Here is a 25,879-nt window from a genome sequence, read left to right as displayed (position 1 = left end):
GAGTTCGAAAGGGTTAAGCTCTTGCTTTTGACCGATGGATATGGGCACTTAAGATAGAGTTCACCTATGAAAACCTCAGAGAGGTGATCCTCCTCAAGCAGTTCAAAAACTCGCTTCCCCTTTCCATAAGAAACCACGTGGAGGAACAAAAGGTTCCAAGAGCCAGGCAGGCAGCAATCCTGGCTGATGATTATACACTTATTCATAATCCCTTACCCCAAGGGAAACCCTTCCCTAGTCACCTCCAAAATCCTGAAAAGGATAGAAGGTGGGAGAGTGGTAGGAGGATGGACAGCCAGGTGCGAGAAGTGAGAGCTGGAAACACAGGGGGCCCTCCTCAGGCCAAAAAGGATGGTGCTAAGAACAGGAGTGATGCCCGAAAGCCTGTATGTTTCCATTGTAACAAGGCAGGTCACCTTCGAGCTGACTGCTGGAAGTGACAGGGAAAACCCATAGGTTTAGTCAGGGTACATCAGACCAGTGCAGGAAAAGGGGCCCTGATGGGAAGCACAGCAGACCCCAGGCTGTGACTTTAACTGTGGCAGTAAAGCCTACTGCTGAGAGTGCGGGAAATCTTAACAAAATCCCTGAGAGTTACCAGGATTTTGTGTCCAGAGGAAAAGTGACCCCTTACTGCTCGAGTGAGGCAAGTAAGCCCATAGTCACACTTAGGGATATAGAGGCCACCCAAACCCTTCTGGGAAAAGGCATGACCTTTCACCCAGAGAGTGCATTGAATGCTGATAAACGGGTATCAGAGGTAAGTATATGCCCATACCTTTATACTGGGTGCACCTGGAATGTGCTTTTGTTTCAGGACCGGTAACCATGGGGATCGTCCCTAGTTTGCCTGTGGACAGGGTCGACCTGCTCCTGGGTAATGATCTGGCAGATGGTAGCCTCCCCAGTGGTTTTAGAGAGACTGAAAGCGGTCAGGGAGACAGAACTGTTACAGGAAAAGGTCCTTGGCATTTTCCTGACTGTGTGATGACCCGGTCTATGACCAAACAAGCTCCGTTAGAGGAGGCTGAACAGGCACTGCAGACAGATGACCCTACTGTCTGGTTATCTGAAACCTCCTTTGGGAAGTTAGAGGACCCAGAGAATAGGTTAAACAGGTCTTCCTTGGTCGCGGCTCAGCAAGCCGACCCAGGGCTTAAAATATAAATGAGCACAGACTGCCCAAACTGAAGCAGAGGGAGTTATAGAGTGCTACTATTTAAAGGATGAGGTGCAGATGAGGAAGTGGAGACCTCCTCACTGACCTGCGGATGAAGAGTGGACAGTGGTTCACCAGTTAGTGGTGCCGTTGAGATTCCAATTGCTGGTATGTCGGTATCAGAAAAACCCATGCCAGCATCAGACAGCATTTTCACTGGCCAGAACAAGGATGTGGTGGAGTTCTGTAAGACTTGCCACACATGCCAGGTCGTGGGGAAGCCTCAACCTGCAATAAAACCTGCACCTCTAATTCCCTTACTGGCTGTTGGGGAACCTTTCAGCAGAGTGCTGTTAGATCGTGTGAAGCCCCTGCCGAAAACAAAAGGGGGCTGCCAGTATCTTCACACAGTTATGGATGTGCCTACCCGATTTCCAGAGGCTGTCCCTCTAAGAACTGTCTCTGCCAAGGTAGTGCTGGAGGGGCTAATGCAATTCTTCACCCGATATGGGTTGCCTGCTTTATATCCAGTATTTTTCAAAAGGTCATGGGTAATTGGGCGTAACCCAGCTAAAGTCTTCAGCCTACCACCCAATGTCACATGGGATTTTGGAGCGGTACTACCAGACCCTAAAGACAATGATCAGGGAATACTGCCATGAATACCCCCATGACTGGGACAAAGAGCTGGGATTTCTTCTGCTTGCTACCAGGGACTCACCCAATGAGTCCACTGGCTTTAGTCCCTTTGAATTAGTTTATGGGCACAAGGTGAGAGGTCCTCAAAAATGAATCAAGGAGAGGTTTTTGGGAAATGGACGAATCTTCCCTGTTTGACTACATCTCCGTGTTCTGAGAACGGCTCACGAGAGTCTCTACGGTGGTTCAGGGACACCTAAAAACTTCCCAGACAACTATTAAAAGGCAGGCAGATAAACATGCTAAGGCCTGAACATTTCAGCCCGGAGACCATGTGTTAGCGCTATTACCAATACGGGGAGAACTATTGAAAGCCCGGTTCAGTGGCCCATACAGAGTAATAAAGAGAATTAGCCAGGTGAATTATATAATTGACACCCCAGTTCGTAGGAAAAAGCAAAGGCTGTGCCACATTAATATGGTAAAACAGTATCACAGCCGGGAAGGGAACAAACAAGCACAAGTCTTTCAGGCAGTCAGGAAAGAGGAGGGCTAAAGGGACAGTGAAGACAAATTAGAGGAAGGCCTGGAGGATTTCCAAATCGAACCCCTGACTGTCCGATTAGCTAACATTGATATGTTGGGTAAATTAGACACCGTACTCTCCTATTTAAACGAATGACAGAGAGGAGACCTAGCAAGGCTGCTCACAGCGTTTAAAGGGATCTGTTGGGACAAACCAGGGTGCACAACGCAATGTGGGTGTAGGAGAGACCCCTCCCATAAAACAAAATCCCTATTCCCTAGGTCCCAGGAAACTGATCCAGATTCGGGAGGAAATTCAGACTGAAGACGTAGAAATTAAAGATTTAAATTCTGGTGGGGAACACAGAAAAGCTCATAAACCAAAGGAAAACCCAAATCCCCAAAAGGTTTTTGTGGCAGATTTGGAGGGTGGTGGTGACTGCAAGTCAAGTATCCTAACCGTAGAGGAATTGTGGGCAGGCTGGATGAGCTAGAACAACAGGAAGAGATGCAGGATTAAACTGATAGGTGGTCTCAAGCTGCAAGGAAAACAATCCAGTACTGGGTTAAAGTAGAAAATGACTGAAGCACTTCAAGGCAGGTTTAAAACTTTGCCTGACGAAGTGTGTTATGATGTTATGGTGCCATTTTGCCCACTTTCATTTATGCCAGGACATCTAATCCACACAAATGAAGTCACCATTTTACTAGGTGACAGTTGGTTTGCAAAGTACTCTACAAAGCAAGCTGTTGGCCTGGTGGAGCACAGGAAAAGCCATGTACAGAAAGCACTGGATGATCTTCACAAAGTTATGAACAACTTTGAATCCAGGGTTGAGTTCACTGATATCGAGAAACTGGAAAAGGAAGGCATTGTAGAAAATCACGAGGCAATTCAGTATATGTTGCAGCACAAGCTGATTGAGCCCAGTCAGAGCAGTTAGAGTTCCCCAGTTCTGCTAGTGTCCAATCCTGGATTTTAAAAAATTAAACCAGAGTATGGCTATGGCAGTGAGACTGATGAGTGTGTGTGTACGGTTTCTTCTTAATTTGTGACCTCATAATGAAATGTTCCTGTCGTCATATTTCATTTCACGTCATGGGGAGGTGTCACGCCAATGTGCTTTGCTGAATGATAATTTTTTTAATCCACTGCCTGGAGATCTGAATTTATATTTTTTTGAAGAAATTTTAAAAAGATAAAAAAGAATGACTTTGCTCACAGCTTAGGATGGCCACCTAATTTGCATATTAAATATATTCAAGAAAGAGTTAGATATAGTTCTTAGGGCTAAAGGGATCAAGGGATACGGAGAGAAAGCGGGAACAGGGTACTGAATTTGGCTGATCAGCCATGATCATATTGAATGGCGATGCAGGCTCGAAGGGCCGAATGGCCTACTCCTGCTCCTATTTTTCTATGTTTCTATCCTACATTGCAAGGTTTGTGAGGAGGGAGACGATATGTCTGCTTATTTCCCAGCAAGAACCAAGATCCAGGAAGATTAAGGGAACTACCTTTTTTTTAGCAAGAAGAAATACTGCTTGAATCACTGAGTGACTGTCCTGTGACAAACCCTCCCCATCTGTGTTTTTAAGCTTGTGTTTCTCTGCAGCAGAAGAGAAGTTTCTGGACTCTGACATATGCAGACCTAAGTGCCCCACCCCTCTCTATCCATTTCAGCTTACAAGCTTTGAACTGTGCCTATTGACTGACCACCTTTGCATACTCTGGCTACAATCTGAAACCCCGTTGGAGAAAATCATCCGCATTGCTGTCTCTCAGAGACCCACCGAACCAGTCATCTCGCTCTTCAAATTAAAAGCCTCAGGACTACCGAATTCAGCAACAAGCTAGCCGAGTCACCAGTTGCCACAGACTGTATACCCAATTTTTCTGTACACTCTTAACTCGGTCAATCTACCTTTCCCCACTCTGTAATCTTTGTGTGTGTGTAAACCTCTATTATGTGCGTGAAAGTTGGTGTACAATAAAGTTAACCTCTTTCTTTGTTAAACTGAAAAAAACCTGTCTGATTGGTTCTTGTTATGATCATAGCAAGTAAATAATCAAACAGCTACCGAATTGGACAGTACATCCATTTTAAAAAAGAATCAAACCTGTTATGGTCAAACAGGGAGAGGGAATAAATGGAAGCCCCTCGACCCCTCCTCACCTGACTGAAACAATAGCCTTAGGTAGCAGCCAGGGAAATTGAAGGAGTCAGGCCAGAGTTGGGAGCCAAAGAGAACCACTTTGGTCTTGGTGACCATAAATTGGTAGAAATTATGAAACGGCTAATTATTCTGTTCTACTAATCTCATTTTTTAAGAGAACTATAAGAAATTAAACCATCAAAGATGTACTGATGGTTTGCATATTGACTCAACCATAAAATTATCTCAGGACATAAACATACATTATACAAAAGACAATCATTTATGTTTGGTCACACCCAAATGAAGTGACATTCGCCATTGACTAGTCTTTTAAGACATTGGAATCTTCTTAAGCTAAATTTCTTAAGGTTGCTTAATTTTAACTCTGATTAAAATTGCTCTGATAATATTAAGGACCTTGTGACAAGGTTTATAAAAAGAATCTCAAACAAAAGCAGTTTTCTTGAGCTGAAGGTAATTCAGTAATGAGCAGCAAGTTAGCGAGGTTAGGGATTGAAAGAAAGAGTATTAAAGCTTCAATATAATTTAATCATTTTCTGAAATATTTTTGCCTAGTGATTGTTACAAAATTAGTAAATAAACTAATTTTCTTTTGTTTTGGCAAGGGTGCGGTCCTGGTGTTTTGACAGCAACAACATGCATTTATATTATTGAGGAAGGGGTCCTGGAGTTTAACAGAACTGGGATAGGAGTTCTGTGCTTTGACAGAACTGAGGATAAATGTGGGATGTGTAAATACATAGAAGGGGAGTTGGGGGGGGGTTCTTGGAAATTAAATTAAAATTTGTGTTTTTAGACATTAATAGTAAATAATATGTTTGACTGTTACAATAAACATAAATTGCATATATAAACATGCCTAGGCCTGGAATTCCCTGAAACAATGTAAGTGACAATTTACGCTGACCTCCCTGTCAACGTGACACACTGATATTTCCTGAGAATCTCATTGGCGTATGCCGGAACATAAAAACTGATGTAGAGCAAATGGAAATCAGCATAAACAACTGGGCCTGAGTAAAATGCCAAACTTATGTTATGTTCCTTCCTTAAGTTTCTATGCATGAAAATTAAAATTTGAAGTCATCAAATTAGTATTTATGCACATTGGGCACAGCATGTTTACAAAATTGCAATTCTGGAAGTTTTTCAATTTTAAGTGCAAATCTCATAGATGTATTGAAAGATATAGAAAATGCGTTGTAGAAATGAAAAACATTGCTTAAACAAATCACCAAAAAACCCACCAGAAATATGACAGGCTGATGTTGCACTTAACATTTTATGTGTAAATTAACAGAACTATTCAGAACTCATGAAAAATTCACACGAACTACACTTTTACATGAAAGGGCAAAGCTATGTTAATGAGCAAAAAGAGGGTGTTGCTGGCTATTTCATGTAATCAGCCTGAAAGATCAAGGAAATTCAGGTGTAGCATAAAAATGAGAGCAAGTGAATTGGGCCAGAATTTCCTCAATGTTTTATGCCAAAGGTCAGCATTAAGAACATCTATGCTTTATTTTGTTCATATTGTTCACAGAAAGATTTAATTTGAATACAATGGACAAGTAACACACTTACGGATCAATTTTAACCCAGTCCATCCAGTGGAAACAATGGAAGGTTATGATAGCAGGGTGAATGGGAGTTCTTGCTGTAGTCTTGGCATCTTTACCCCCACCCCCTGTCAGCATTTTAATTTGCCTGAATTATTCGTGGGAGGGTTTTCACAGCAGTGGTTGGTGGGCCTAATTTCCATAGTGATGTCGTGGCCCGTTGCAATTATCATATCATTGTAACTGCAGGCCCGACTTAAGACCTACACATAAAATGTTAAGTGCAACATGAGCCTGTCATATTTCTGGTGTTTATTTTTGGTGATTTGTTTAAGCAATGTTTTTCATTTCTACAACGCATTTTCTATATCTTTCAATGCATCTATGAGATTTGCACTTAAAATTGAAAAACTTCCAGAATTGCATTTTGAACCTGCCATCGAAACCTGGTGGCAGCCAGGATCCGATCCACAAGAGGTCCGGGTAAGTTGTTTTTAAAGGCACCTCAGAAATCCCCCTGGTTCCACAAGGACTTCCTCCACCTCAGGCATTCTCTCCTCCATTTGCAGACCTTCCAATCCCTCTCAATTCCTTACTTATCTTGCGAGAGACTGCTTCCATAAGTTGACCCCCAACACATTTTGTCATTCCCACTGGCTACAGATGGGAAACCATGTCAGATAGAGTTGCCAACTCTTCCAGATTGTTCAGGAATGGATGATTGATCTCCTGGGCATTGTAGCTGACAGCCCGGGAGAAAATATAGAAGTTTGCAGTATCCGCACACAATAGCTTCAACTTCTGGCGCCAAACCTTTACTGCCTCCCAGTCTAATGAAGTTGGTGAGACTGCCAATGATCTTGCCGGATACCCTTGAGCAACTCTGGGATTCGGCTTTTGACTGCACCACCTCTGCATAGGTAGCAGCAGTTCGAGCTGGCTGGCTGAGAACAACAGCAAGAGCACTGACTGAGTGACAATGGTGGGAGCATGAAATGCTGTCATTCTGAGAGAGAACAGCAGGTTCATGCTCCACGGTGCCATTGCCACTTCCACGGGCCAGGACCTCAGCAATCCTAGTAATCTGCTGGAGCGCAGATTGCTGGACTGCTGTGAAAGCCCGCATGCCCCGTTGAGCACTGAAGTCCACACCCACAATAACAGCAGTGTGAGGCTGCATGCCAGCACCCCTGGATCTCCTAAGCTCTGTCAGAGCTTCAACTGTAGCAGTGAGACATTAGGAGGGTTCAGTGAAGGCTGAAACAGCAGCCACTAGACATTGTATCATGGGTCGGTCTGGCAGTGGTGCCATGGAGTCACACATCACTTTGACGATGGAAAGGATGGGCTCCAGATTCTATGCGATTCCCTGTGCCACATTGGAGCTGGATTTCTGCATTTTCCATACCAGCGAGGGGAGGCAGTCTGGCAGGTCTGTCAATTCACCCAGTGTCTTGGTCTGCATCGTCATCAGTGTTTCCTTCTAGTCCGCCCCAACGAGGTCCTCCTCTGAATCCCCTGCAGCAGAACTCTTCTGCGACCTCGCCCTTTGGGGAGTTCGTACATGAGCTGTACTATCACTCTGGCCTGGCTGCAGCCCACTTGTGCCCAATAACTGACTGTGTGCTAATCCCGACTCTACATGCCAGTATCTGTGATGGTGCCTCCTCTTCACTCTCATGGGGTTGCTCTTCCTCATGGCTCTTTGCAGGCTGAGCAGCCAGCTACCTGAAAGCACAAAACCATAAGGGGGTGGTGGGGAGGAAAGCAGGAATTCCACGGTCACTCCATCTGCAGTTTCCATTTCATGGAACCTTTCAGAATGTGGAGGAGGAGTGAGTGGAGAAGGTGCATAAGGCAACAACTTACTATCATCCTCGATGGCTCCGCAGTGCCAGGTACGACTGGCTAAGTGGCATTGGTCCCAATGATTTGTTGAACCATCTCCATGAGGGAGCTGAGGGGTGCTGGTCTTTTGCCAGTCCTCTGGCTTTTCTGCCTGTTGTGTGCCACCTTCTCTTGCAAGAGAGAGGACACAATGTCAGTGAATATGTGTCAATTGCTTGGGTGATATGCCTACCATAGCTGTTTTTGCATGGCTGGCATGATTGGAAGATATGTGTGGGTGAGAGGTAGTATAAGGATGCTAGGAGTGAGTCCTGAGTGTGTGGATGGCTGCTGGGTGAGTGATGGGGGTGTGGTGCATTTAGTAGCGTGAGAGGTGGGTGGTGTGGTGGTTCTGAGATGTGACGTGCTGGTGCATTCACTCACCTTGACCATTCAAGTGAGTTCATTATTTTCTGCACTGCTGCTATGCCACTCTGGGCATTAACTATCCTTTCCACCTGCTCCCATTGCCTTATGAGGCTCTGTCTTGGGGTGGACCATGCCATCTCTTCTGGCCTCCATATCGTTGGCCAGTGCCTGCAGGGCAGCGTCACTGAAGCAGGGAACCCTTACCCTGGCATGGTGCAACATCTCCCCTGACCATGAGTGTTCCAAAGTGATTATCCAGCAGCCTGCAGTGCATTAGTGCAGTATCCCTTTAAGGGGGGGATGCGCCTTTAAAAAGTAAAATCTGCTTGGAGCATGTGTTTTCTTCATGAGTCCAGTCAGCCCCCTGCAGTGCACATTGGCTGCTGGCAGCGCTGCAGAGAGCAGTGCAACGCGAGATCCTCTTTGGGCCACACTACACCCATGCAAATGAGGTGGGTGCATCTATTTTATAAGCTACCCACTTCATTCAGAAACTGCATAGTCAAGTTACGAATCGTGACACCCGCACCCAAAAATTGGGGCCATCCAATTTCTAGCCCATAAAAACTAGTACTTAGATCATATCTTCTAAAGTTAAGAAAATGTCTTGGACTGGTGCAATTTCAATCTTTTCCCAAAAAAACCCAGCCTAAAAATGTGGGTGCACCTTACAGATCTTGCCTTTACAATTGATAAGATGGATACGAAAAAAATATAGTCTACTGTTAAGCAAAATGGATATCCTTTAACTATCCTTGTGTTTGTCTCTCAAAATATTGTTGTCAAGCAAGACACTCAACTCCTGGGAACCCAACCATTATTAGCTAAATGCAAAAACATTTGCAAGCGGCAATTAATGTCACATGATCAGAGGGAATTTTATGCAATCCGCCACAGCAGATTTGGTGGCATGAAGGGCGATATAATTAGGCAGGAGGTGTTTTTTCGGATTCCCAACAGCGGGATATTTTAGAGGAATTAAGTTGCGGTGGGTTTGCGACATTCCGGCATTCCCCCAGTGCAGTGGTGGATTGCAGCTTTGCACTCATTTACATGCCATGAATACTTATTACCCTATGCATAGTTAGGATTTAGTCCTACCTGCCAGATTGACTGAATGGCTAGCGATATTTCCGTGCCGCCCAGTTCACGAATGTTTCAACGTGGCTTGCAACAGTCAGATTTGTGCAGTTTCCAGGATCGGCAACAGCCGAGGATGGCGGCGATGGCATGGGCGCATGCCGTGGTCAGCAACCTGATGTCAGGGACCCCGCCTCCCATCTTAGCACGCTCGCGCTGGATTTTCCTGCAACAGACAGTATAGATTTAATGACATGGCAAATGATGCTTCACAACCATTGCATACATGCATCCACATCTCTCATTCTGCATTGGCTTTTGCAAGACACATCCAATCACAAACAGTGCCAATCTTCCTCATTTAGTAATGGTACCAAGGCTGCTCACACATTCAACTGCATTCCTAGCATACCCTCTGCCTTAAAGACACCTAGCCATGGAAGAAATCAATGGAGCAGCCTCACCAGGACCACTTACGCTCACTGATCTGAGCAAGTCATTGATTCGCTTGCGACACTGCACCCATGTTCTAAGAGTTACCCCATAGTTCGAGATCTCCTCCGCTACCTCCATCCAGGCCGCCTTGGTCAGGCGGGAGGGTCTTTGTGCTCCATCTGCAGGGAAGAGGATCTCCCGCCTCACTCTGACAGCCTGGAGGAGAATCTGCAGGGAGGCATCACTGAACCGTGAGGCTGCCATTTGATTCACTTTGGCTGTAAGGAAAATAAATGATATGAAGTTTGATTTAAGTGACAGCGTCAACTACGTTATTCTGAGGATACTACATGAAAGGAAGGCTGCTGCTCCTTGAGGCTGCAAGCACAATGTTTTATATCTGTGGCGGTCGTGGTTTTTGATGTAGTGACGGGTTCCACCAATGGAAGGCCGCCTCTGCCGCATGATCCCACATGTTTCCTGTGCCCGTCGTCGCATGGCTAATTTAAATGCAAAATCGCGTGGAAACGGGATTTGTAGCGGGAGTGGAAGTTACGACAACTTCCTGTCCTGCCGTCAGGAATACCGCAGCACTCGATTCCACCCCATATGTTACGTAATGAAATGTCACATGATTAACCACCAGGAATGGTGACAATCCTGATTAAAATCTCCCAGGCCTTACGCCACAGAGGAGACCGAATAGTTCGTCGCCTACTTGGGCACCAGGGTTTCTGTCCCAAGTTAAAATTGGGAATTTAAACTTCTTTCCAAATACTTTGACTGTAGAAGTGCTCCCCTACCCCACTGAAACCCACCATCCCATCTTGTAATAATATGTCCTCTGACTTAGTCTTGATCAACTCCCAAGAGATGTGCCAGTAATATATTAAAAGTGGTTATGTTTGCATATGCAGATACCAACCTCCAGACACCAGTTTGTTACAGACGCACAGCAATCTTTAAATGCCTGTGAGCTGGGACTTAAACTCATGAGCATATTCTAATTTGCAAAATTCCCTGACTGAGTAACTGCTAAACTCTGAATGACCTAAGGCTCTGTTTACTTAACAATTGGATTTGGCTCCGCACAAATATGTACTGAAACAGAGACTCAATGGACCTTCTGTCTTGTAAATTTTCTATGGTTTTCTAAGAATGGGTAACTATATCTATTAGTTTAGCATTTGTTTAAAATAATTCTTTAATATTATGTGTTTATTTTATATCATAAATATTACTTATTATTAAAGTGGCTGAAAAAGTAAATGGATTTTGGTAGCTTTGTCTGTACTTAAGCACATCAGTTATTTGAACCAGTCAGAAAAGTGTAGCATTTTTTAATGACGTGATCGTCAGCGCTTTTAATTTTATAACTAGCAAATTGCTTAGTGTCGTGGCCCATAGTCAGTTGACGGATCTAGATTTTATATCAGGGGTCGACAACATGTCCGTACACGGACACCAGTGCCTGTGGTAAAAAAATTTTGAGGTCTGTGGTAATTTCAGGGATGAGAAATTTCCCATTGGCAGCTTCTTTCCAACCAGACTGGGTTTAAAAACAAAAATCGCAAGTGCCAGTCTCAAAGCTGAATTGGAATTTCTAAGCTCAGATCTTTATCTAATGCTCGTTAACACTCCCTTCCATATTCACAGCTGACAGGTCCTGAGAGTAGAGACGGTGGTTTCCGCATCTCGGTGGGCTTTTTAAAAGAAAAATCAGGAACCGCCGGAAAACCCCGAGTCTGTCTGAGGTACGGAAACTGCTGTTCCTGCTCTCAGCAACGGTCAGAGGGAGAGGGAGTGAGGGAGGGAAAGAGAGGGGGACAGAGAGAGAAAGGAGGGCACAGACAGAGAGTGGGAAATGACACAGAGAGGGGAAGGAACAATACAGGGGGTGCAGGACGCAGAGAGGGAGGGGGAGAGAAAGAGACAAAGAGGAGGGAGAAAGAGCAATCAAGATCATTCATGACAGATGGACATCGATCCGGAATACTCTGCATCGCTACAAGAAGTGTGCGGGCAGAGATTGACTACTTGTACAACCAAAAAAGAAATGCCAGGTATCTCAGTAAATCAGTGTCCAACATAGTAAGTCAATAAATTAGTTTTCTCATTTAAAGCTTCTTCACGAAAATGCACATTTCCTGTTGTTTTGATTAATAAGATAAATTTTTCATGCTTTTATCTTTCCAAAATTGTCTCACCAGCCTCCAGTGTAAGTCAAAAATTGTAATGTGGCCCCAACATGAGAAGGTTGGACACCCCTGCTCCAAGCCTTTAATCTTGTGTTTTAAAATAACCTAGCAGCTAGGTTATTTTTCAACACAAGTTTAAAGGCTTGTGTTATCTAAAGTCATTTTAAAATGGAAAAAGTCACTTAGGGATTTTTCTAATATTTGTCAGTTCCGAAGAAGGGTCACTGACCCGAAACGTTAACTCTGCTTCTCTTTTCACAGATGCTGCCAGACCTGCTGAGTGGTTCCAGCATTTCTTGTTTTTATTTCAGATTTCCAGCATCCGCAGTATTTTGCTTTTATTACAGTGTAATGGAGTTGAGTGATCTTGGCAAAAACAGGTTGCTGCGGGTCCGTATACAATAGTTAGTAAATACAATGTAACGGATAGCTTTCATAAACCTTAATCTACGCTGAACTGTCTACGATTCCTTAACAAAATTCATGCTGCATTTGAAGTTTTTTAAACTGTCGGGGAAGACATAGTAAAAATTTATTAGGTTTCAATGACCATGTTAGAAATTCATTAACTGATTTTTTTGCTGCGAATTGGATTAAAGTTCAAGTTTTACAAGTATGTCAAAGATCAGTAACTGCAATCTGCACCATTTACTGTCCAGTTTAAGGGCAGATAACCTGAGTGGCCAGTGTCATTTGAAAGTTGGCTGTATCATTTCATTACATTATATTTAAAGTGCACCTTTGATAACAGGTAAGAGATTTGGCTTGGACATAAATTGGTTAGTCTGGAGTACAGTCTTCCAGATAGCGACTAAACATTTTGTAACTGAATAATACATGCAATAACAGCCACTCAACTTTTTGCCGAAATGTTTCTTGTTAATAATTATCTTGTCAGAACTGAATCAGAATCAACAGTGATAGACTGAGATTTAGACATAAGTGAATTTAAACAAATCACCTTTTTGGAGGAACTGAAGGGTGCTCTTTATTTGTAATTGTGTTTATCTAATTTTGTCGCTAGTTTTCGTGAGTAAATGACATTTTGTCCATGAGAGATGCTGTTGCTTCTGTATTTTAGAGTCCAGGACCTAGATTAACAGCCTGTCAAGGTAAATAAACTAGTCTTGGCTACCTACCGTTAATCTCTCTCTCCCTTCCTGTCCCACTCCACTTTTCTGTTTTACATGACTTCTGCAGTACTATCTGCTCCATCTTATAAAATTCTCTTGATTTGGAGTTCACTGTCCTTTTGTTGTCTGCCCTGTCTTCAGACATATTACAAGCAGGTTTAGAAGTTTCACAAACATTGACCATCACGGGTTAAATTGTCTTGTGACAATAGCAATGTGAGAAATGGTCTGTCTTCCTATTTATGATTTTTCTACTGCCTCACCTCAATAACCACGATAACAATCCTCTCCTTGAGTTTCATGGTTTATTGGATGAATTTGCACTCCTGACACAGTGTGAATCCAAAGAGGTCATCCGATAAGGTCCATCTACCACCCATGACATGATGTAGCTATCTCTATTCTGTCAACAAAAATAATTCACATTATCATTGCATACTATTTTGCTTGCTAGTTAGCTAATACAGTTGTGCTGCTCCCCATTGATGTTTGTATGCTTAGCAATAGTATTTACAGCAAGAAATGTGTTTTAAATCGGACTGTGTTTTGATGGCATTAGATTGGCAGAACACTTTATATACAGATTAATTGCCCCCATGTCTGTGGCTGAGTCCATAAATTTGTCTGATGTCCATGGTGCAACATCCCTGTGCCTATGCCTGTTTTATATGTGCATACATAAACTCAACACACAAGATGGTGACAAGAGTTGGGAGGCAAGAAACTTCAGAAACTAGCTCCACAGAACACCCCCTAGTACCAGAGCCTGTAAAAACAGTTAACATATCAAAATTGAATGGGAAAAGTTGATATAGGCATTTGCAATCCTAAATGTTTACAAAGAAATAGGACCACAAATAGTGGCAACACGAAATAAGGTTTGTGGACAAGAAGAGCACACATTACACAATATAGATAGGTCTGACATTAATTTTTTTTGAATGGTACTCATGATCCTAGAAAAACTGAAGAATCATTATGAAGTATGGGTTGTTTAATTTCATTTTCTTTCATATGTATTACCTATTTTGTCAGAGATTTAATTTTGTAGGTAAATATATAAATGTGAGATACTTATGCATAACTCCACAATGTACAGTTCATTTTTCTTGCATTTATTTTGGAGACTGAACTGTATCATCATATCTAAAATCGATATTTGCGTGCTGGGGCGCGAAGAGCAGAAGGGAGAAAAATGTTGATTGATCTAACCTTTGGTATTCTTAGAATGGCACGTTGGAAAGGAATGTTTCTTGCTTATCACAGTACTATAAGCTATGTCATTGATAATGTTGATGTCTATAAAATGGTCCCAATTTATCTTTAAGATGGACTGTCGATAATACAGAATTGCTTTCTCTAAAAAGTGTAAATTTAGCATATCCATTCTGTTGAAACCATATTTCAATATATCCTGCAATATTAAGAATCACTGATGTGTGTAAATTTACTGCATAGGAATTTGATGATGTAATTTTAAATAGGAAAATATACGTGACGGAGTGTTCTACTGCAATGCAAGTAAAGGTTGTAGACACTTCATTACCTTTTCCCGATTTAACAGTCCTTTTTTAAACAAGCTTAGAATATTGAGAGTATCAAGAGCAGGATACTTTTAGAGTTCATTTCACTGAGGAGCAGTGAGTGTACCACTGCTTTTGTCAGATAACAAGGCAATAATCTGGGCTTTAGTAATTTAGATAAATTGAGGCAACTGATTGGAATAACCTCACAACTACCAAATGTCCACAGCAATTGCAGGGCACTTTTTCCCTATGTATTAGGAATTGTCATTCTTAACTAACCTAGAGCAATAGTTTCATTTGCAGGAGGCATTTTTTCCTGTAAACATACCACTTGACTATTGCTGTGTAGAGTATCACGTCAAAACCAACACTCTGGGATGAATTTTATTAGCGCGCCGCACATCGCGGTGATGTGAGAGTGGGCGTTTGCTCCGTCCACGGCAATTGCGACCGGCGCAACCACCCAGGTACTGGTGCCATTTTCAAAGGGCTTCAAGCCCTTAGCAAAAATTGGAATTTTTAAACTAACATTGCTGTGGAATTTGATTAAAAGAATAATTAAAAGCTGGAGGTCCTTTCCCAACTCCCCCAATTTTTTTTTTATTGGCCTATATGACGAACATTATCTTTATTCCCACCCCGAGCTTTCCCCCCTACCCTCATCACATTTTCCCTACAACCGCTTCCCACCATATGCACAGCCAATGAAAAATGTTTTCCCTGCTCCCCCGCCCTGATAATTTCGCTCCTCCCCCACTCCCCACCAGTGTTTTGCCTCAGAACTCTGAACAGAGTTCCAAAGGCGCCAGGACAAGTTAAGTTAATTTGCATGTTTTTTAAATTAATTTTAATATTTAAATGGAGGCTGCGCCGTTTGGCAGTGGGGAGGGAGGGGGGTCGCACCGAGGCCTCGCCGCTACCAGTAAAATGCAGCAGGGCCTTCTCAGCGTCAGGGGTCGTGGCGGACCACTCCCGCAAGTATTTTACGGGAACCCCTGCCACGACCCCCGACGCGAGGGGCTAGAAAAATTCAGCCCCATAGGTCAATGAAAGATACTAATGCCTGGATTTTCTGATCATGTTATTTTAACAGTCAGTAACCCATTTATTTTCTGCCATTTAAATAATACTGATTGGAAAATCTAGATTTTGGTGGATTTTTCTGCAAGGTAAGTTGTTTTGTTTAATCTTTAATTTTAAAAAACACATTGTACTTAAATCAGCAGCATATTAAATTTCTATGTTGAATCAGAATTTCTCACCTCAGATTTGATGATTTTTTTTTAACTACTTACTGTCATATTTTGATTATATAGACCTCTTTATATTCAGTTTTTCTTCCTAAACTAACTTCATCTCTGAAAATGAATACCCCCATTTCATTATTTTCAAATCTATAAATGCTAGGTATAGTTAAACAATCAAGTTTTTTGCAATAGTGGTGCTGAATCTCTTCTTTCCTTATCATTAATTGCTCTCTTTAATAGCTGTATTCTCATTCTCTGGCTGCCTCTTCCCCTTTTCTTCCCCTACCCATCTCTTGTGCATTCTTCACATGCCGTCATTGTGCTTCCTCTTGCCTGCCCTACCTTTTTCTTGTCACTGGCAGGAAAGCGGTAAAGGATATATTAGCAGTAGAACTTTCACTATATGATTTAATTGGTTCTCAAGGGTTATGGTAGAAGTAATGCTCATATCGATTATATTTAGAAGGTGAAAAAATTAAGCATGAACAGATGAAATAAACCACAGAAATGTATGTTAAAACATATAATTTTTTTTCTTATGAAGCAGTAACTGGGATTTTTTTCTATTGGAATTCCATTAATTTGCAACTCCTTTTTGCCTGGGTATTAACAGAATTGAAATGGCTTTAATTTATCTTCTTGGCTCTATGCTAAAGATAGCTGTCCCCCCCAAAAAAATCATTAAAACTTGTTCATTCTCACACAAATGAATATTGTTAACCTATAATTTTTTGAAGTTGTCTGTTGTTCACTAGAATAGTCAGACTAACAGATTATGAAAAGACCTACACTTCGAGACATTTTTTATTTTTTCTCTTTTTTTGTACCCACTGAGCTGCAACCTTTACCAAGGATAAGTATTTCCCCTTCAGTGCAGTAGAAAATTCAACAAGATAGAACATCTTTGTGTCTCTGAACTTAACCAGCTTGAAGATACCTGAAGAACTCTGACATGCAAAATGCCACTTAGCCAAGGCTCATCAGATACCTTTTAATGTTGACTAATTTCCCTTATGACCTGTAACAAGAGCGGGAACATTAATATTTTCCAACATGAATATTAAAAATATTTTCAATAAATTGTACTTGAAAAATATTGAGTATTGTCTGTAAATTTGAAAAATATAACCATTCAAAGCATACAACATAGATTAATATCTCTGAAATGCACTGACTATATAGATACAATAACAGTGAAACACAGTAGTGCAATGTATTCACCAGTGCATATAGAAGCAAGTAGTGATTAGACTGCATAATAGATGACCTCTTCATATCATGAGGACTATTGTATCTAAAAAGGGAATAATTTTTTAGGTAACTGATTTAATAGCATCTCAATTTGGTTGTGATTGAAAGAGAATTGAGAACTGATCTGGGATTCAGGGCAGAACAAAACCTAGATCTACTAAACAGCATCTTAGTAGCTTCAAGCAGTTAGTTGCTTTGCAGTTGACTTAGAATATTGCCTGTATGCAGTTGGCACAAGTGGAAGCTACTGGATCGGGGGTGTCTTCTTTTGTTTGCAAAGTTCTCACTACCAGCTGTATTCAAAAAGCTAAAAACTGCATGGGCACTACAAAAACATAAGATTTTATTCCTGCAGGGCACAAATAGCTGTGGATTGTCTGATACTGTTTGCACCATTGAAAGATGTCATTATTGTCTGAGACAGAGGTGATTTGAGACATCTTTTTCATGAACTATATCAATGCAAGTAGTTGTTATAAGTTAAAAGCCCAGCTGACGTTCTCTGAGAACTCTGAAAACTCAGTAATAGGATGACTTCCTAAGGGATTGTTCAAAAAAAATTTGGCTGTAAAGTCGATTTAAAACAATGAGGGTCCTTCACACTTTTTCTAATTACATAATCGATGGTGAATTCTGAAACATTCTGCTGTGAACTCAAGAAATTGGATTGAGACTACTAAGGTTCCCCCTCCCCCGCTTTAGAATACTTACTGCTTTCAATTTGAGTAGCATTTGAATCAAAGCTCTAAAAGTGGAAAGACAGTGTTGCCTGCTCGCATTAATTCTTTCTCTTTAAAGCTCTTTCACTGGAATATTAGTGCTGAGGTACCAGGGTCTATTATCTTAATTCTTGTTGGTCTGGATTTTGCATTGACAATAACGGTGAGGGTAACAGCACTCACCATTACTATGCAGTAAATCAGAAAGCACCTTCCTGAGTCCATATGTGCAGTTTAATGCAGAAATCCAGAAGTTGCTGTCTGAATTACCCTGCTCCTTCACAGGCTGCATTATACCTTACCAATAGACTCAGCATTGAAACCCATATAAGGGTGTGAAGTTGCAAAATCTACCCACTGGTTCCCCACTGAACACACCAGAAAAAGTTAGGATTTGTGCTAATTGGAGTGTCTGAGATTCTGGGTGGCGGCCGGCCGGCAGCCCCACTCGAAGAGCTGGGCACTGCAGATGTAGGGAGGAGACGGGAAGGGTGCCTCCACAGGATGGCCTGCGGCCACAGCTGTGGCCCTCTGATTCCCATTGCTCTAGGATGGGGGATTTGAGGAGGCCTCGATGCCCTGCCCCCAGGCCACCAGTTTGCCCCAAGTGGGCACTTAGTTGATCTTCGTTAGCTACCTACTGCTGCTGGGTTGATAGCCAGTGCCAGTCAGACCCTGCCTCCAGCAAGATAGGTCAGAAGTGAGAACGCTTTAGGTAGACGGCTCGATGCACAACTTGCAGAAATTCCTTGCCCTCCTGCTTCCATAGCCACCTTCGCGCAGCTAATAAGATTCTGCCCTGTGTGATTCAGTGAGTATTCTTCAATCTGATTGTTTGAAGTGACACACTGTTGCTTTCCCACTCCACAGATTCCCTGTAGAGGGCATGGTGCTGGAAATGATCTCTAGCAGTCCTAAGTTTCCACTCAAAGCCCATGGACAGCTGTCAGTGTGATGAATGGCAAGCACTGTTCCTTCGCTGCTGACCTCAAAATCCGGGTCAATCTATTATAACTAAAATTTTGTTGGAATCTAGGTAATAAAAGAAAAACAGGTGCAAAGTAGTTGTTTGTTTTCCCAAAGAGCTTAAATCATGTGAAATTTGGGTTTCCGTGTCAGTGTTTGAATCACAGTAGTTGGTTGGTTTGTTACTTGCTAATGACAAAGAAGTTCATTTGCTTTTATATTATAAAGCAGTGCCATTTGATAAGGACTTTCTTTGAAAATACCAGAGGATATCTTGGCAGAGTTTTCTTCTTTTGTGAATTGGTTCTCCCAAGTTTGTTCTCTACAGTATTTGAATGCAGTGAAGTGTGACAGAAACCTTCTGAGAATTGCTGGTATTGTGCATGGACTTTTTATTGAAATTAAATATTAAGGTGAATCTCTTGTGTTCCTGGCATGAGGATATTGCGTAAGTGGCATCAGCTCTTGAGGACCAATAGGCCGGTCACGTTTCTTCCACACTGTAGAAATGGACTTTGCCGTTAAAAAAAAGACCTGCATTTATAAAGCTCCTTTCATGACTTTGGATGTCCCAAAGTACTTTACAGCCTGTTGTAATGGAGGAAACTTAATGGAATGTCAGGCTCATTATGTCCACTGGCCTGCAACACTGTGTATTAAGCTGAGTCCAGAAACAGGAGCTGGATTTTTCCTGTTGCTGGTCAAGCAGGACTACAATATTCCATAACTATGTAGATGCTGGCTTTGTCTATAACAAGGAAGTTGCTGAGGGTAGCAAGTAAGGCTGAGTTTTCTTGAGGATTCTCAGTCTTATGCCAACTTTTATAGGTAATTTCCCTACTTATCTGCCTGGAATGTATCGGGTGTGATTATCAAACCAGTGACCTTAACACTTATGACTGAAGAAAGTTTGCATTGGAGATAGGTGGATAATATTATGGTTCGTCTTTCTTGACAAAGTTAGTGACTTTGTCTTCAACTTTGTCTTCTTACTGTTAAAGGTATCCTACATATCTATTTCTGTTTATATTTGCCACTGTTCATATCCAGCTATATTTGCCTGTTGTGATTCTGTTGCTTCGTGTCTTGCTTGTAATTCCTGAGTTAATGGTTCTAAAGAGCAAAAAGACCCCTGATGATATTCAGTATTCCATTGACCATGAAAAGCTGACCTAACACCAAGCATGCTTTTCTGAGATGTTACAGACGTGCCATTGTAAAGACAAATACCTTGCACTTTCTTATTCTGTTCACCAGCTTACCAGATCATAGAATGGTAGAACAGTATTGCACAGAAGGAGGCCATTTGGCCCATTGAGTGTGCGTTGACTCTTTCAAAGAGCAATCCAGTTAGTCTCACTCTCCTGCTCTTTCCCCATATCCCTGCAATTTTTTTCTCATTCAAGTATTTTTTCCTTTGAAGGCTACTACTGCATCTGTATCCACCACCTAATTAGCAGTGCTGTCCAAATCCTAACCATTCACATCTTGTTCTTTTGCCAATCAGTTTAATATGTGCCCACTGGTTATCAACCCTTCAGCCACTGGAAACAGTTGTTCTTTTATTTACTCTATCTAAATCCTTCATGATTTTAAAACACATCATCTAATATCCTGTTAGCCTTCTCTGCTGTAAGGAGAACAACCCCAGCTTCTCCAGTCTATTCATGTAACTGTATATCCTCATCCCTGGAACCATTCTCATAAATTAGGGCGGCACAGTGGTTAGCACCGCAGCCTCACAGCTCCAGGGACCCGGGTTCGATTCCGGGTACTGCCTGTGTGGAGTTTGCAAGTTCTCCCTGTGACCATGTGGGTTTTCTCCGGGTGCTTCGGTTTCCTCCCACAAGCCAAAAGACTTGGGGCGGCGCAGTGGTTAGCACCGCAGCCTCACAGCTCCAGGGACCCGGGTTCGATTCCGGGTACTGCCTGTGTGGAGTTTGCAAGTTCTCCCTGTGTCTGCGTGGGTTTTCTCCGGGTGCTCCGGTTTCCTCCCACAAGCCAAAAGACTTGCAGGTTGATAGGTAAATTGGCCATTATAAATTGTCACCAGTATAGGTAGGTGGTAGGGAAGTATAGGGACAGGTGGGGATGTTTGTTGGGAATATGGGATTAGTGTAGGATTAGTATAAATGGGTGGTTGATGTTCAGCACAGACTCGGTGGGCCGAAGGGCCTGTTTCAGTGCTGTATCTCTAATCTAATCTAATCAAATTCTGTACCCTCTCCAAAGTCTTCACGTCCCTCCTAAAGTATGGTGCCTAGCATTGGATACAGTGCTCCGCTGGGGCCAAATTAGTGTTTTATATTGGTTTAGCACAACTTCTTGGCTTTTGTACTCCATACGTCTATTTGTAAAACCCAGTCTCCAACATGCTTTACTAACTGCTTTGTTAACCTGTTCTACCAGTTTTGAAGATTTGTGCATAAACTCCCCCAGGTGTGTCTGTTCTTGCATCCCCTTTAAAATAGTACCGTTTTAGCTTGTATTGTCTCTCCCCATTCTTCCTACCAAAATATATCTCACTTTTCTATGTTGAATTTCATTTGCCATGTGTCCACACATTCCACCAGCCTGTCTATGTCCTCTTGAAGTCTATTCTTCCTCACTATTTACTACAGTTCCAAGTTTTTTGTCATCTGCAAATTTAGAATTTGTGCCCTGGATCCTCAAGTCCAAATCATTAATATATATCAAAAACAGCAGTGATTCTAGTACTGAACCCTTCTTCCAATCTGAGAAACAGCCATTCACCACAACTATCCCTTGGCCAATTTTTTATCCATGCTTGCTACTGTCCCTTTTATCTCTTATGAAGCAGCCCATGTCCAAATGCAGCAAGACCTGGACAACATCCAAGCTTGGGCTGATAAGTGACAAGTAACATTTGTGCCACGCAAGTACCAGGCAATGACCATCTCAAACAAGGGAGAATCTACCCATCTCCGCTTGATGTTCAGTGGCATTACCATCGCTGAATCCCCCACTATCAACATTGACCAAAAACTGAACTGGACCAGCCACACAAATACCGTGGCTAAAAGAGCAGGTCAGACGCTAGGAAGTCTTTGACGAGTAACCCACCTCCTGTCTCCCCATTGCCTGTCCACCATCCACAAGGCACAAGTCTGGAGTGTGATGGAATATTCTCCACTTGCCTGGACGGGCGCAGCTTCAACAGCACTCAAGAAGCTCGATACCATCCAGGACAAAGCAACCCGCTTGATTGGCACCCCAGTTGCCACCTTCAACATTCACTCTAGATGCACTGCAGCAAATCACCAAGGCTCCTTTGACAGCATCTTCCAAACCTGCGACCTCTATCACCTAGAAGACCAGGGCAGCAGATGCATGGGAACACCACCACCTGCAAGTTCCCTTCCAAGCCACACACCATCCTAACTTGGAACTATATCGCTGTTCCTTCACTGTCACTGGGTCAAAATCCTAGAATTTCCTTCCTAACCGCACTGTGGGTGTACCTACACCCCAAGGACTGCGGCGGTTCAAGAAGGCAGCTCATCACCGCCTTCTCAAGGGCAATTAGGGATGGGCAGTAAATGCTGTCCTAGCCAGCGACGCCCACATCCATGAACGAATTAAAGAGATCTGGTTGCATTATAGGAAGTCATAGCCTATGGAATCTCAGGTATGCAGACGACACCACACTCATCGCCTGAACAGATGAAGAGCTAGAGACTATGAAAGGCCTAGTCAAAAGACATAGTGAGTATTTTGGGCTGAACATAGATGAGGCAAAGACCAATGTTATGGTTCTAAATGACAGTGGCAAAGTCAAGATTAAAAGCATCGAGATAGAGGCAGTGGACAAATTCAAGTACCTTGGCTCGATGATAAACACCACATTACCTCCAAAAATGAAATCCAGATTCGATTAGCTACGGCAAGAGGTGTGACCAGTGACTTAAGTAGCGTCTGGAAGTCCAAAAGCATCAGCATGTAGTTGAAAAAATGTCTGGTACAGTCACTAGTGTGGAGTGTTGCACTCAATGGATGCAAGAATTGGACTCTGAAGAAAGAGGATGAGAGGAGGATAGCAGGTTATGAAATGTGGGTATGGCAGAGGAAGCTCAGAATCAGCCTGATGAGTGGGTTGGATCAAGAGTAGAAGTTCAGGAATCAAAAGGTTTGCAAAGTACAGTTAGAAAGAGAAAGATAGCCAAGTACGAGCATCAGAAACGAAGACCTGACAGCTTTGTCTTGGCAACAATTGAAGGAGAAACAGAGGGGGGAAAAACAGAAGAGGAAGAGGAAAAAAATCGGATGAGTGGATAATATTGAGCAATGGACTGAGGGAGGCTTGAAGAAAGAAGACGATGCAATGGCCCTACTAGGGCTATGGTAACAATGAACAAACAAGCACAGATTTACAAATAAATCATATTCTGGTGTTAAAATTTGCTTCATCCTTCATAATTACATGATGTACTAACTGTATTAAATGATGAAATGTTGGAATGCTGAGGTCATTGGTGATTTTATACAAATGCATTGGTCCACTATCTTGATGGTAATCAAAGGTAAACAAAAGGAAAACTAATGTTTCTGCACATTTAAAGTGGCCTGGAAGCATTTGCATTCATTACAGATCATTCACAGTGCTATAATTATGACGCCTTGTCAAAATAAAATTCAGATTTTTTTGTCTTCAGCCACTAATTTTCAGACCTTTTAGTCTTTGGTGACTCATTTGTATTCAATTCTCCCAGTTTCTCTGTCTCTGTTTGGACAATGCAAACTTCCATGCTGGTGCTTCTAATACGTCTTTCCTTTTCCTCAGCTGAGGTTCCCGCCCTGTCGTGGTTGGCTGGGCCCTCAACTGTGTCCATTCTATTTCACGCACTTCTGCTGTCGCTCTCTGCCCCTCCCTCCCAAACCATGATACGGTTCCCTTTGTCCTCACCTTCCACCCCATAAGCCTTCGTATTTAACGGATCATCCTCTGCCATTTCTGCCACCTCCAGCGTGATGCCACAACCATACATATCTTCTGCTCCCCTTCCCTTTCAGCATTTTGGTGGGATTGTTCTCTCCGTGACACCCTGGTCTACCCCCAACATCTCCGCCCTTTCCTATGCCATCTTTCCATGCAAGTGCAGGAGATGCGACACCTTCCCTTTCTCACCATCCAAGGTCCCAAACACTCCTTAAGGTGAAACAGCAATTTACTTGTACTTTCAGTTTATCATACTGTATTCGCTGCTCATGGTGTCGTCTCCTATACTAGACTGGGTGACCGCTGTGTGGAACACTTTCGTTCATTCCGCAAGCGTGACCCCAAGCTTCTGGTCGCCTGTCAATTTAATTCTCAACCTTGCTCCCACTCTGACGTTTCTGTCCTCAGCCTGCTACAATGTTCCAGTGAAGTTCAGTGGAAGCTCGAGGAACAGCTCTTCATCTTTCACCTGGACGCTTTAAAACTTTCAGGACTCAACATTTAGTTCAACAATTTTAGATTGTAACCTCTGCCCCCATTTTGTTTCGTTTTTCTTTGCTGATTCGGTTTTTCTCTCTTGTTTCTCTCTTATTTTCCTTTTCTTTGCTTTTGGACAGCAGCTATTCAGCGTCCTGCCATTCACACTTCCTGTAGATGCATCGTTTAGAACATAGAACAGTACAGCACAGTACAGGCCCTTTGGCCCACGATGTTGTGCCGAACCTTGAACCTACTCTAGGATCAAACTACCTACATACCCTTCATACTACTATCATCCATGTACCTATCCAAGAGTCACTTAAATGCCCCTAATGTATCTGCTACTACCACCGTTGGCAGCGCATTCCACTTACCCACCACTCTCTGTGTAAAGAACCTACCTCTGACATCTCCCCGAAACCTTCCTCCAATCACCTTAAAATTATGTCCCCTGGTGATAGCTCTTTCCGCCCTGGGAAAAAGTCTCTGGCTATCCACTCTATCTATGCCTCTCATCATCTTGTACCCCTCTATCAAGTCACCTCTCATCCTTCTTCGCTCCAATGAGAAAAGCCCTAGCTCCCTCAACCTTTCTTCGTAAGGCATGCCCTCCAGTCCAGGCAGCTTCCTGGTAAATCTCCTCTGCACCCTTTCTAAAAGCTTCCACATCCTTCCTATAATGAGGCGACCAGAACTGAACACAATATTCCAAGTGTGGTCTAACCAGGGCCTTATAGAGCTGCAGCATAACCTTGCGGCTCTTAAACTCAATCCCCCTGTTAATGAAAGCCAACACACCATACGCTTTCTTAACAACCCTTAAAACTTGGGTGGCAACTTTGAGCGATCTATGGACATGGACCCCAAGATCCCTCTGTTCCTCCACACTACCATTTGTTCCTTTACTTGTCCCCATACCACTCCCTTTGGTCTTCCACCATGAAGCCTTTTGTCATTTAATCTCTCCTGCCCTCCACACTTTCACAGACCTTCCCTTTTGTTCTTTTTTCCCACCCTCCCCCTTTCAGTTGCTCAAAACCTATTGCATTGCTAGCTTTTCTCAGTCTGATGGGAGATTGCAGACCTGAGATGCTAGCTCTGTTTCTCTCTCCACAGATGCTGCCAGACCTGCTGAGTATTTCCAGCATTTTCTGTTTTTATTTCAGATTTCGAGCACCTGTAGCATTTTGCTTTTGGAGATTTCGTTCATTATTTGATTATTTATGTATAACAGATTTTTATTTAATGGGATTTGGATCCCTTTAATGTTGGTATCCTCTGCTTACTTAATCTTAATTGTATCCCAGTTAACTATTCGAATTGTTTATATATTTATTGTTACCCCTTGTTACCACTTAACTCCTTTCCCTTCTGCATGGAGTTCCCCCTCTCACCACTTTCCCACTGTCACTCTATAGCAAGCCAGTTCGTTTAGCATTTCCTCCCAGCTCTGTGCACATACACAGTTCATTGGCCATTGGCCAGGACACCATGAGATTACCCCTACTTTTCTTCCTATAGTGCCTTGGATTCTTTAAGCATCCTCCTGAGCGGGCACACAGGGCCTC

General features: G+C 42.7%; 1 protein-coding gene across 5 annotated transcripts in view; it reads left to right on the top strand.

Moving 5' to 3' along the window:
• Nucleotides 1–25,879, top strand: part of phf14 (PHD finger protein 14) — a 360,384-nt gene that overhangs the window by 286,372 nt on the left and 48,133 nt on the right. The window contains exon 17 of one of the 5 annotated variants that reach the window (XM_068009614.1): nucleotides 4,008–4,305. The exons of the other annotated variants lie outside the window; for them this stretch is intronic. Within the exon in view, the coding sequence (XP_067865715.1) occupies nucleotides 4,008–4,035 (28 nt within the window). The 3' untranslated portion in view covers nucleotides 4,036–4,305. Of the gene's footprint in view, nucleotides 1–4,007; nucleotides 4,306–25,879 lie in introns of those variants that run through there. 5 annotated transcript variants of the gene reach the window in all.

The sequence above is a fragment of the Heterodontus francisci genome, chromosome 2, assembly GCF_036365525.1.
Source record: "Heterodontus francisci isolate sHetFra1 chromosome 2, sHetFra1.hap1, whole genome shotgun sequence".
Classification (NCBI taxonomy): domain Eukaryota; kingdom Metazoa; phylum Chordata; class Chondrichthyes; order Heterodontiformes; family Heterodontidae; genus Heterodontus; species Heterodontus francisci.
This window is presented reverse-complemented; position numbering and strand designations above follow the sequence as displayed.